At 40.7% G+C, this 13121-nt stretch overlaps 1 protein-coding gene across 1 annotated transcript; it reads right to left on the reverse strand.

Moving 5' to 3' along the window:
• Window positions 1-288: 288 nt before the first annotated feature.
• Window positions 289-5976, reverse strand: LOC137169698 (ALK and LTK ligand 2-like). Its single transcript, XM_067573009.1, has 6 exons — window positions 5191-5976; window positions 4313-4684; window positions 3731-3784; window positions 3226-3306; window positions 3032-3106; window positions 289-1220 (listed from the first exon to the last, which is right to left on the reverse strand). Exons 2-5 carry the CDS (start codon window positions 4593-4595, stop codon window positions 3042-3044), a joined length of 483 nt encoding a protein of 160 aa, XP_067429110.1. The 5' UTR covers window positions 4596-4684; window positions 5191-5976; the 3' UTR covers window positions 289-1220; window positions 3032-3041.
• Between the last annotated feature and the right edge of the window lie 7145 nt (window positions 5977-13121).

Genomic DNA, 13121 nt, shown 5'->3' on the forward strand with positions numbered 1-13121 from the left:
TTGGGCAAACTGATCCTTTTAAAGAAATTTCTTTCCTTTAAATGATGCGCTGATTCACATTCCAGGAAACTTTCAAATAAAAAAATATTTTGCAATAATCTCTATCGCTACCAAAAAAACACTTAAATCTCTCTGACTTGACCTTTTTTCAAACGGTCCATGTGGTACAGCAGTGGGAAGTTCACCAAATCTGTAGTCCCAGGACTCAGTCCAGTCATGTGATCATTCGGGGTGCATTCCACATGTCGAGAGGGGATTGTAAGAAAAAATATTGCACAACAAAGACCATTCATATTTGTACCAATCTTATAATTTATTTAAATATATTTCATTTTTAAATATATATGTCTTTCACACCCATTTGATATATGCCAGTCACTTTAATTTATGGTAGAACTGTGGATTCCTCTTACGCTTTGTTTTACAGTATGTACATTTTACTCTTGCTTTAAATTGGTCATGGCCTACATTATGTACAGTGGAACCTTGTGACAATTCAAACATATAAATATAGACTGTATCACGCTCAAACAAGATCCACAGGAGGGCTGTGACTTTCAACTGCCACTTTTTTTTTTTTTTTTTTTAGTATGTCTTACAAAGACGCAGAGAAATGTTCATGCACTTAATAATTTAATCATAGTTCTCAGTGTGAGCACAAGTGAGTGAAACTATGCCGTGACTGCCGTGGGGGTCTGTGAGAGCTTTTTGTCTGCGTAATAGGTAGTGCAGTAGAAGGGATGGGCTCAACCTTGTACGGAGCAAACCAATTGCAGAACGCGAGTCGTGCCTGTTCACACTAAAAATAGTAAATTTGGATTTTGCTCTTTTCATAAAGAAATGAACAAAATAAAAATATGCAATCCCTTTTTTGTTTTAGCAACATCGTTTTGGATGCCAGCAGGAAAAAAAGGCCCCAGTTTATCTTCTCTCAGCCTTTTTGTTTTCTTCTCTGCTCCATGCTTGAGTTTCACCATCTTTATCCTGGTCTGGTGTTGTTGCCTGGTTGCTCCCTCGTGGTGACAGCCAGCCATCGATGCCCAGCCAGAGCAGTGGGTGGCAGTAATCCACGCCTTAGTAGAACAGACCTCACTGAAGGACAATACTGTGCCTAATATCAGTCGGGGCTGGTCAGAGTATTTTAGGCTTCCCTCTTTCTGTCCAAGGCACTTTTTTTTCCCCAAGTTTTGTCTTCTGGATAACTCGTGTTTGGCGTCAACCTGCAATGAAGGGGAAGTGAGATTCAGCGCTGTCTCCAACTTGGCAGCACCTGACAAATGCTTTCCTTTCCAAAGAGAATCACGAACAATAAAACTTGATTTGCCACAGATCTGCTGCTCTTGCTGTGCCGCTGCGAGGGCCTGTGTGTATCAACACAGCATGCATAGCCTATCACCACTGTGAACAATTGTCTTAGTGTCTCCAGACAAAAAAAACATCTTTACGCTGTGAACTTAACCTAAGAGAACAAATGATACATGTTTTAGCTCTGTGTATACAAAGGAATCTGTCTTAATCCTTCACTTTTAATATTGGTCTGATGCAGTGGTGGAAAAAATATTCTAATCTTTAAAGGACCAGTGTGTAGGATTTAGTGGCATCTAGCAGTGAGGTTGCAGATTGCAACCAACTGAATATCCCTCCCCCTTCCCTTCCAAGAGTGTAGGAGAACCTGTGTTGGCTGTGAAACTCACAAAAAAACGCAAAAGGCCCTCTCTACAGCCAGTGTTTGGTTTGTCCATTCTGGGCTACTGTAGAAACATGATGGTGCAACATGGTAGGCTCCATGGAGGAGGACCATCGATGTAATAAAAGAAGTGGATACAGCGTTGGAGGTGGGGCCCTGCTCATTCCTATGAAAGTTGCTCAGTGGTGCATGAAGCCAAAAAGGTTGCAGCTACAAAATTACCCGGAACTTCTGCATCTGTGCAGCCCATAGAGCAAGCACACTAGTGTTTCCTTAACCCGGCCTCCCAACCACATTTGCACCAGAGACTTCTGCTGGTTGAGCTGGCTAACTTCTGGTTTAGCACTCCACTAATTTAAATGGGGATAAAATAATTAAATTGTGCGGCTCTTCTAGACTTTCCAAATGTTATCAGACTGAATGGATCAAATACTGATAATGAAATGATTCATTTCATGGAGGTTGTGATGCTCAAAAAAATTTACTACAGCCACTCCTTTTCCCACCATTGTGTGTGGGAAAAATGCTTTTTGGGCCAGTGTGCATCACGTGACAGACCCAGAAGTTGTAATTATATGATTTGGTCACTATGTCAAATTGGCTTCAAAGCCTGGTGCTGTTCCTGGGGGCTTGAAAAGGACCTGCTCCCTATGTAGATATAAAGGGCTCACTCTAAGGTAACAAAAATACAACAATTCTTATTTTCAGGTGATTATATACTAATTATAACATACTCATGAATATTATATTCCATTTCTCCCAAATCCAGTCTGCTAGATGCCACTAAATCCTAAACATTGCACCTACTAGAAAATGTCCTGCATTCTTTATTTTGGTATTACTATTGATGTATGAATGTGTAACAGCATGTTAATGCCATCACTGGTCAGAATTTTAACTAATCTGTGTACCGCTGCGTTTAATCTGTGAAGTAACTATAGCTGTCTAATAAATGTAGTGGTAAAAAAGAGCAAAAAACTACAGTATGTAAGTATAAAATAACTGAAAATCTAAATACTAAGTATAGTACGAGATGACAAGTACCCCAAAAAGTACAGTATTTTAATAAATATAGTACTAAATTCCTTTCCATACTCATCTGATGCATCATGTATGGTGGCAAATTCCAGTTGTGCTGGAACCAGCTTGTCACATGTCTTTCGAAACTTCAATAATTTCACCTGTACCTCTTATTCTCACACAGTGTTATGTACTCTGGCCTGTCTGGACTGTCTAACAAGCAACAACACACCAGCACTTTGACCATGTGTCCTGGGTGCACATCTTCTCTTGAAAACAAAGCCAACATACATCATTCATGGTAGAATTACTGTATTGTAGTACCTTATGTGTGCTACCCCTCTGTGCACTGCGGGCTGCCGGCTAGCCGTGTGAGAAGCCGCGCACATCTTTTGAAATCTGCGAGGAGAAGATGAAATGGAGATACATGAGTGGATGCTTTTCACACACTGTGTTGACACTGGACAAGAAGAGAATTTTGTGATACTTTAAAAGTGATAGTGTAATTGCAAGCTTACACGCAGGTATCGTGCAGTCTCTGGTGTGGTGGTAGAGTCTGTACACATGCTTCCTGCACTTGGGACTGAAGTAGAGTGGACCTGGAAGAGAACAGGCTGTAAGAACATTTCCATTACCGAATCCACCTGTGCTGACATCTGGTTTACAGCCTTTATCTAAAGCTATCATTCACTTTTCTTGTATTTTTGACTACCTCAGCCATCATCCCTCCCTCCCTCCCATCCCACTCTGACTTTATCATAAAGTTCCTTTCTGACTTTATCATACTCCTGACACAAGTCTCCTACAGTAAGCACTGATGTTATACTGTATGTGGTGACCCATCAGGATTCTGTGACCTGTCCTGATATTCTTACCCTAACCCTAATCCCCTAACCTTAACCCTAACCCTAACCATCCCACTCCTCATGCCTAAACCTAACCAACACTGCAGGTCACGGAATCTGATTGGTCAACAAACACAGTGTATCACCAGCAATGCAGTAGTTTGCAGTGGGAACTTACCTGTTATATGTTTTAGGAATTTCTCCTTCTTTCTGAGATCTCTGGGAAATACGACTGTTAAGAGAGAGAAGATTGGAAAGGAGCGTCAGGGTTGAACACTGCAAAGTAGAGAAATACACCCACATTTATCACTAAAAGGCCTATTAACATGAATTATCTCAGGACAGTTATAAGCTTGTCTGGACCTTGGATGTATTGGTAAAAACTGAGGAAATATGACAGTTTATAGCCATAAGCTAACAAAAATCCGAGGTATTTTAAAGGGTTGGTTTACTCAAATAACAGAAACACATATTTTCCCACTCCCCTGTAGTGATATCTAGACATGAAGGTAGTTGTTTGTCCAAGATTCAAGATATCTGCCTCTGCTTTCAACCTTGTATCTGCACATCTAGATACCACAGTAGGTAAGAGAGAAAATATGCTATTTTGGGGGTATTTGGGTGCAACAACCCTTTAACTTTATCCTGCCTAACTTCCATCAGTCTACAATGACTTTGCAATGATGTGAAACATATTCCAGTAGACTACATCCCATCGATCCAGTATGAAGGGTTCCGCCTGACAAGTGTCGTTACTCACCGACAACCTGATCTCCTCTGTCTATTTTCAAGTTGCTTAAATCCTTTGGCTCCACCGGGGTGGTCCTCGCCCTCGCTGTTAACGGGGCTTCCGTTTTCGCGCTGTGGTGACCCCGGCTCTCCTCCACGTGTCTCACGATCTCCGCCATCCGCCTCAAGTCCCGCTGCGCGTCCCTGCCGGCCGCCGCTGGGGCCGCCGAGGGCGCGCTCTCGCTGCAGTGGCCGGTAAGCGTGCACATCAGTAGCACCAGTCCCATAGTGAAGTGTCTGCGCAGTCTGCTCATAGCTCCCGTGGAGTGAGAGAGAGAGGGAGAGAAAAAGTGAACTCCTTCTCCGACGCCTATTGAGGGGGGAAAAAGGTTTAACCGAACACCTGCAAGAAAGGTCGAAGATGAAAGTCAAATTGTCAGTGTTTCTCAAATTATTCACCATTAAATGACACAGAACATCATTGCACCCTCTGAGAACACAGTAAAGAAGTCTAAACTGTTGTCTGACATCGTTAAAGTCATAATAAACACTAAGATCAGACTTTTCCAGCTGTCCAAATGTGTTTTTCTAGCCACACGTCAGGTTCCCATACTGTGATTATACCAAATTTTCTATAAATTCTTTAAAAATCGGTTAAGAGACCATTTAGTTCTAGCTGTTTTAACCAGACCATGTATCAATAGGCTATAAGTACAGGTTTGCTGGTGACCCAGTTGTGGTTTAGTTGCTAACTTGTTTGGGAACTCTTTTTGAGATCAAAATTTCTTTTGCGAGAGAAAAGAGAGTTGAGAACAAATAACATGCACATTAGATCACAGCAAATGTACTTTTTATCTGACCAAAGTAAACTCATTGAATGATGGGTAGCTATATATAAAATATAATTACCTTAAGGCCTGTATAGCCTCTTCAGTGAATAGTATGAATATGTCCTCTGCGTCCAGTAAGGATGAAAATGGAAATAAAGGAGTGTTTGCAACTTCAGTAAAGTTCCCTGATTCTGTCTGGTCCGAAAGATGTCCCTTTTAAAGTCTCCACTTATGTATGAAAAACAGACGCTTCTGAAGTCGTATAAGTGTTCGCTGAGCATCTGTGGTCATCCTCTGATCACCGGACGACTGCAGGGAGAGAGAGTGGACAAACGGCTCCAAGTCCCGTGTGCGTCCTCCGCTGAAGTAGCACAACAGTCGCACTGAAGTTCACTTTTTATTCTGTCTCGCAGACGTGGTGACCTGTCCCTTGTGGGTTACTCCGCCGTGTCTGTGATAATAATAAGACGCATTATTGGCACTCCTGAAGCGGAAAGTCCACTTGAGTTTGCTGACCATCACTTGAACGCCGTTTGAAGTTTTCTGCGCCCCCCCTCCTTTCCGTTACTCCATTTATCTGTGCGATACGCGGTTACAGGAAGCGTTTTCTCCACTAATACTTCCACTGAAATTTCCAATTAGCCATGCATACAGCACAGATACCGGCATCTCAGTGGAAATGCTCCCATATCCTTCTTGCGATTTTCATAACCACATTTAGAGCCATTGCGCGCTTTACGTCCATCGTGGGATTTGAAACACAATTACGCACCGTTTAAGGCTGATTCTATGAAAATTAATTACGCACGGTTTTTTTTTTGGTCAGACCAAATGACTCCTCAGCATAGTTGAAGTCCACAGAAGGTTTCTCTCTCATTGGGGATTAGTGTGTACTAGTCTTCTGTGGTCAGTGCAGCTCCTTTAAGTCAGGGCGTGCAGTTGGCTCCCATGCATGCTCCCCCCTCAAATCTGACTGCCTTAGACTAAAGTTGTTTGCTTATTATGGGGGAAAGTAGTATGTTTCACAACCACAAGAATAAAATTAATGCAGCACCACAACTCAAAATATTCAATAGATGCGTTAAACAAAAACAAAACAAAAAAATCAAAACGCACGACTTTAAACTTTTTTTAAAGTCTTTCCGGAAATACACCAAATATATCTCATATCTTGTATGTTCCATTATCTCATCATGTCTGGCTACTTGGAAACAGGCTATTGGTGTTTTCACGCTGAGCAAAGTAACTCTTGCGGCCGTGCGTAAAACCTTGGTGCTGAAAGGACAGCGCGCACTGTCACCCAGCCCCAGTCCCCTCCTCTGAATGGGCGATGCTCTGCGTCTGTTCAGGAGAGATTTGGTGGTAATGGCAGGGCACTATGCTGATTAATTATATCGACCAAAATGAAAACAAAAAGTAAGGAGCCTGGTGATTCACAACAGGAGTTATCTTGACTTTTTGAGGATCAAAGAGGATGCATCCAACTTCTTTTTGAAGGTGTAATGAGAAATCCAGTGACATCATATAACAGTGAGGTTTAAGAAAGGTCCAACCTTCCTGCATCTACATTGTAGATGCCATGCATAGTATACTGTACATTCTACAGTATACTATGCATGGCAGATGTGTCCTAAGATTGCAAGTGAGGTCAGATTTTTGCTTCTTTGTGATGAATGGAAATCAGTTTATTTATCAGTCTGAGAAGGGAGACATCTGCCTGACAATCCAAGTTTGGACCCCAGTTAGGCATCACCCTGCTTGAAGTGCTTGAAGAAGAAACAGCATCTGTAGCAGAGCCTGACCTCTGACATGACTGTGTGAGAGTCAAATGAATACCTTATTGTCTCACAAAAAACAATTAAGTTATAATCATCATCAATAATATTCCCAACTACACCCATTATAATGTTTACATAAACCTGTCATATCCTTTCTATTAAATGCAGAACTAGAAATGTATTCCACCATCCAAGTCTTTGATATATACGAATTTCCCTCTGAAAAGGAGAATTATGTGTATTATCCTAATGATAAACTGCAAATATTATATCAGAATGAATAAATATTCTTTGAATGCACTGAATTATTCTGCAGTGAGAGCCAGCTGTTTCAGCAGGGGGCATCATTCTGCAATCACTGGACATAAAAAATGTTCACTCTGTACTCTTCTGCCTTTTGGCCATAACACCACTTTGCCTGCATTTTGGCTGGATTTGACTTTTGCCATCTTTCCATATAGATCAAAGTGCCATCACTGTGCTAAATCAAGAAAAGCATCATATCAGGTTACGCCACAAAATAACAGACAATGTCTGTGAACATTCTTGGTTAGTTCAGTGAGAATAGCTATAAATTCAGTCTGACTTTAAGGGAAAAAAAGAAAAAAATATGAGTGGGTTTAAATCGCCATTAAAGAAAGAGGAAGGTTGATGTTTTCATAAATGTCAGTATTCTTGTAAATGGCCTGGCAAGCAGGTCAGTTAAGACAGAAGAATAGCTATTCTAACTGTATACTTTGGCAGTTTGCTTCCTATCCACTTCAGTAAGTTGTCTTCATTATGTTTGACTACTGCTGTAAATTTTTGGAAATATCTGCTGCACATCATCGTCGTCAGATTGTCTTGTGGGAAGGAACATGAACACACAAAAAAAGGGATGACATTGCTTGTTAGAATTGATATTTGGACATGCAAATAACCTTGTTTAACCCCCGTTTTCCTTCTGCAGTTGTATGACCTTTTTAAACTTTATGGAGTCACATGTTTAACTATTTGTCCAATATGTGTAGGTCAATGAGTCATGTTCATATGACTTTCATTAAACCGCATGTGGTAAACCTCACAGATGCAGTGTGGTGGCCACTGATTTCAACACGCTCATTCTCCTTTTTCTCCTGAACTCTCAGTGATACTTTCCTTCTGAAAGATTGTTTAATTAATCAATTAGTGGAGGATGTGATCATCTTCCCATAAACGTGCCTTGAGCTTCCTGAACTTCTTGTCCAAGTGGAAAAATTTCACTTTCACTCTGTTCAAGGTTATTCAAGGGCACTTTCTCAACTCTGTCAAAGAGCGTGGTCTTTTCAGATCTGGGCCACAGCAAAGGGAACCCACTTCTGTAATCAAGGATGTTGAGAATATTTTCATTCATCGGGGTCGAATAAACTGACACTTTCAAGAAAAACAAGGTTGGGTTTGATGGCTGTGACTTTTAAATTGACCAATAAAACCCTGGGCAACACATCCTGAATTGTGTGAAAATAGGAAACATGCACTTTCATTTACTGAAGAATTTGTGTTTGGGGGCAGGATTAACATCCAAAGTGAAGGCCCAGCTTGGAAACCAATTGTCCTCCAACAACATTCAGGCCTGCAATGACTTATCACTGTCCTGCTGCTGCCATCCATGCAAGACTTTCTCTCCATGTGTTTCTGGTGAGAGAAAATCCCCCTAATAGATCAAATAGACCCTTCATGCCTCTTAATGCTTGAGATTCTTGTTTCACTCATTTTCATCTTTCACAGCATCTTTCTCTCTCTCTCTCTTCCCTCAGTCTTTCAGCAGATGGTTGGCTTTTACCTTGCTACAACTTGAGCTGGGTGTAGACAGTAAATTTTCCCGCTGTGCATCCGTTAAGTCAGTCAACACATGTATCGAATATGGACGTTTTAGCCGCCCATGATGAAACCCAGCTTATGGTAGGTTACAGCTGTGGTGGTGGGATGTGTGTAGTTAGCAAGCAGCTGCACAGAATAGGAAGGACGTTTGACAGCTTAAATAGACTGTCTGGTTGGTGAGGTTATGTATTGCCTTCGCCAATTAGGTGGTCTGTTGGTGAGGGCAGTAAAACAAGCATTACAGCAGCTTGGTAGTCGTTCTGAAAATATTACGTGTCCCCAGAATCACATTTAGTGTAGTGGCCAAAGTCAAAACTGCAGATCGTGCTATGTCCAGGGGCCCAGAAGGTATTTTTGTTTTTACACACACATATTTAAATAAATGGTTGAAAAACTATGAGGAAAATTCACACGCCACTTGTTGGTTTTACACAATTTGAACCATTAAGTCCAATCTTACAAAAACAACAAGGTCCACTCTGTTCTAGAGCTTTCCAACGTATCACGCAATCTTCCTCAGCACATCGATTTGCCCAGGACTTCTTTGTCCTTGTTGGCTTAAAAGTTGAGATGGACAGTTTGTTCTTGAACTCACGACCTTTTGATTTCAACTGGTTTATTTTGATGTGTCAGGCTCAAAATATATTTCCAAGAAGGTTTGCACATACAAGGAATTTGGCTTGTTGTTGTGGTGCATAACAATTGAAATATACAAAGCAGGAGAAAACACAAGGACCACAAGTCATGCAATCATATCTGATATAAAACAGAAATGTAAAATAACAATATTTAAAATATTTTCTAAACGGAAAACTATCAATCCAATTTCTGTCAAAAGTCACCAAGAGCTGTATTTTTGTCATGTAGCTGCCTTGTGTTATGAGCATAGGAAGGCAGTAGAAGTAGGAAGCAATTACAACATTTGTATGATAAATGTGCTGTGTAAGCAGTTTTAACTGGATTCAAAGCGGAACCATGTTTAGATACTGTATAGTACCCCATCCAGTGGTTAAAGGTACAGTGTGTAGAATTTAGTGGCATATAGTGGAACGGACTTGGCAGAAATGGAATATAATGTTCATAAATATGTTTTAATTAGTGTATAATCACCTGAAAATAAGAACCACTGTGTTTTCATGACCTTAGAATGAGCCCTTTATATCTACATAGGGAGCGGGTCCTCCTCTATGGAGCCCGCCATGTTTCCACAGTAGCCCAGAATGGACAAACCAAACAAAGAGAGGGCCTTTCGCGTTTTTTGCAGCCATCATAGGTTCTCCTACACGTTTGGAAAGGGGGGGTTGGGGGTGGGAGGGTATTCAGTTGGTTGCAGTCTGAACCTCCCCACTAGATGCTACTAAATCCTACACACTGCACCTTTAATATTATAGATGCGTGGTGTCAAAGAGGTATTTGAGCGTGACCGCAGTCTGACAAAAAAAACAAAAAACACTTAACTCAAGGTCCACATAGCTTTTTCTGGAGCTTTCAACCCACAGCGAATGCAGTTTGTTCCGTCGCTGTCATTGTTTGACCTATGTTCGGATCTTTGGCCATATGAAGGGGGCAGATCATAAGGGCCAAACAAATCCACTAGTGTCAAAAATGAGCTACTGTATAGGCCCCTCCTGCCCCCCCACCCACCCTGTTTCTCTCTTCTTTCTTTGCATTTTATATGTATCAGTGAATAATTGCTTTGTAGTAGTTTGTTTAAGCACAAATTTATTTAGTGCCACAATGTAAACACAATATGAACTGAAACAAAAAAGGCCTGACAACTAGATTTTAACTCAAGATCAGTATATTATGCAGGTGTTGCCACATGGCCTTTATCGTTTCAGGTAATAATGTGAGGTAATTTATAGCGTATTAACCAATACATTTTCATATAATTAAAGTACCACAAACCAATTGCCACATGGTGAACCTGGGAGATTAGTGAGAGAATAATGGAGCATGGAACAAATTATTAAAGGCTTTGTTCTGCCATACAGGTGTTTTCAACTAAATAGACCTCTTTTTATGACTGTGCTGGCATGTGCTTCTATGCTTCACTGTTATATCCCAGGGAGAGGTATAAGATGGATGTGGGAGATCGTTAAGGGCTAGCTAGTTAATGTTTTTGACTGTCTTTAACTGAACAACAAAGTAGACAACAGAATAAAACAATATGCCAAGCCGAGATGTTCCGGACAGACATCACATGCACATGCCAACAAGAAATTGGCTTTGTCCTCAATCCTGCCTTCACTTGGAAAAATTCACCCAACTTGTCAAACATACAATTGCCATCTATTCATATAAAGTGTCGTTCAGTTTCAATAAACTTTAAAGCATGATTGCTTTTTGTTGTCAAAATGAAAAATGAGTTAATGTTTCCTGATTGCAAAATTGCAGGTTTTTGGTTGCAGAGTCGCCACTACTGTGCCAATAAGAAATGTGTTCCACATCCAGGGCTGCAGAATAGAGGCAATGTGAAAACACTTGACACCAGAATGAGAATAGTGTGGAAAAAACTGAAACTGCCTGAAGCAGCAGCTTTCACTGGATAAGTAAAGGTTAGAAAAAGACATATCTTTTCAGCAATGCAATCTGCTCTGAGTGGGTGTGCCTGTGCAAATATTGTACATGTCTGCATGTGTGTGTGTGTGAACAGAAGAATGTATACATCATAAATCATTTTCCTTTGATGTGGAATGCATTGGACAGATCAGGGATGTAGTGGGATTACTTGAGCACATGGTCTCCATAAGAAAAAACATGTAATCAGAATAGAATATGGATTCATTAAATGTTCCTACAGACAAACATGATTGCGTATATGAATAATTGTGATACCACTTTGACTGATATATTTGATGCCATTTGAATAAAGGCATGGAATCTTAAAGGGGCGTGTTTCTAGATTGTGAAAGGCAACACCCTGCACTCCTTATTTGGAAGGTCCTGGCTCTGGCGCCAACTATAAGCTGCCACTCTGGGCTTCAAACCGGCTCCAGTGCAAACCAAATAGTGACGTCACACCCTGCTACGTCCACCTTTATATATGGTCTACTCCGTAAAAATAAAATGCAGGACAGTCTGGCTAAAACATTGAACAAGGCTCAACTGATGTCATCTGGCAAGATGTTGCATTGACATTGCAGCGCAGTGAAATAAGTGCAAGTGCACATTCCTGGTAGATGTGTATACCGTTTACCTTGCGATTGTCATGACAAAAGATAGAATAGTTTGCCATTTCATGATCACACAAACTGGACTTCCTGGATCATATTTCACGTCTCACCAGTACCTAAAGTAACTCACCTTCACCTATTCATTGTTCTGTTTTTGGTCTGAATGCCCACTTACACATCGAACAGATGTGAAGCAACATTAAGCATTTGTTTGGAGTTGTGTTTCTGGCCACCTGGCGAATGTTAAATCCAGTGTTTACTCTTTGTGGTTGATCTCCACCAACTTCTCAGGGAAATATCTGGGTCTTTAGTTGCTAAATGTGCCATTATGTTCACCAGCTGGTCACTAACTTTGTCTGTCTGTACAATGGGTTTTTGGGGCTTTTTTTGCAGCTGCCTGCTGCAGCTAAAAACAACACTATAAGAGAGGTAAAAGTGAACCAAAATAGTAAAGTTGCAGGCTGTAAAACCAACAAATGAGCTGAGGGCAACCTCAGACTCGGTGATAACCACAACTAAACTGTGCCACATGAAAACCACATGGCTGAACAGTTGCACATATATTAATGTCATTGGGTATTAAGGTTTCTGTTTTGAAATGGGTTTTGCTGTTGAAATCATACTAACCTGTTGTTAGTGGATTCATACATGCAGCTGCTGCACAACCCGGTGAACTGGTGGTTTCTGTGTTGCACAAGAAAATATTTTATGTCTATCATTTACTGTACTTCTACCAAGAAATATACGCCAAACAGCTGTTGCTTCTGCATCCTAAAGGAATCTGAAAGTTAACATGAAAATAAGTTAAACATAAATTAGCTGAACATACACATGCTAGTTCCCTTTATTGTTTTTTTTAAACAATTGCAATCTAACAGGAATTCAAAGCTATACACTCCTCTTTCCCTCCTGGTTGGAATCAATCCAGAAATGTAAAGCAAACATTTTTCCTCCATGTAAGATACACATGTTTGTTATTATAAGTTGGAGTCAAGGAAGGAGAGGTGGGTGAAAGTAATGTTCTTTAACACTTTATGTCTTCAGACAAACCCAGCCTGTCTGTTGCATTTTTATGGTTGAGAGTTGATGATGACTGGGTTGTGATCAGTACCACTGGTGCAATCTCCATCTGGCTGCCAAACTCCTTTCTTACCAGGACAAAAAGACATGATCACATTATCCCTCTGTTTGCCTCCCTATGCTGGCTCCCTGTTATA

This window comes from Thunnus thynnus, chromosome 18 (genome assembly GCF_963924715.1).
Source record: "Thunnus thynnus chromosome 18, fThuThy2.1, whole genome shotgun sequence".
Taxonomy (NCBI): Eukaryota; Metazoa; Chordata; class Actinopteri; order Scombriformes; family Scombridae; genus Thunnus; species Thunnus thynnus.

Coding starts and splice junctions, on each gene's coding strand:
- LOC137169698 (XM_067573009.1), bottom strand. CDS start 4,595: ATGAGCAGACTGCGCAGACACTTCACTATGGGACTGGTGCTACTGATG. Junction 3,785..4,312: donor CAGAGGAGATCAGGTTGTCG/GTGAGTAACGAC, acceptor CTCTCTTAACAG/TCGTATTTCCCAGAGATCTC. Junction 3,107..3,225: donor AGACTGCACGATACCTGCGT/GTAAGCTTGCAA, acceptor TTCTCCTCGCAG/ATTTCAAAAGATGTGCGCGG.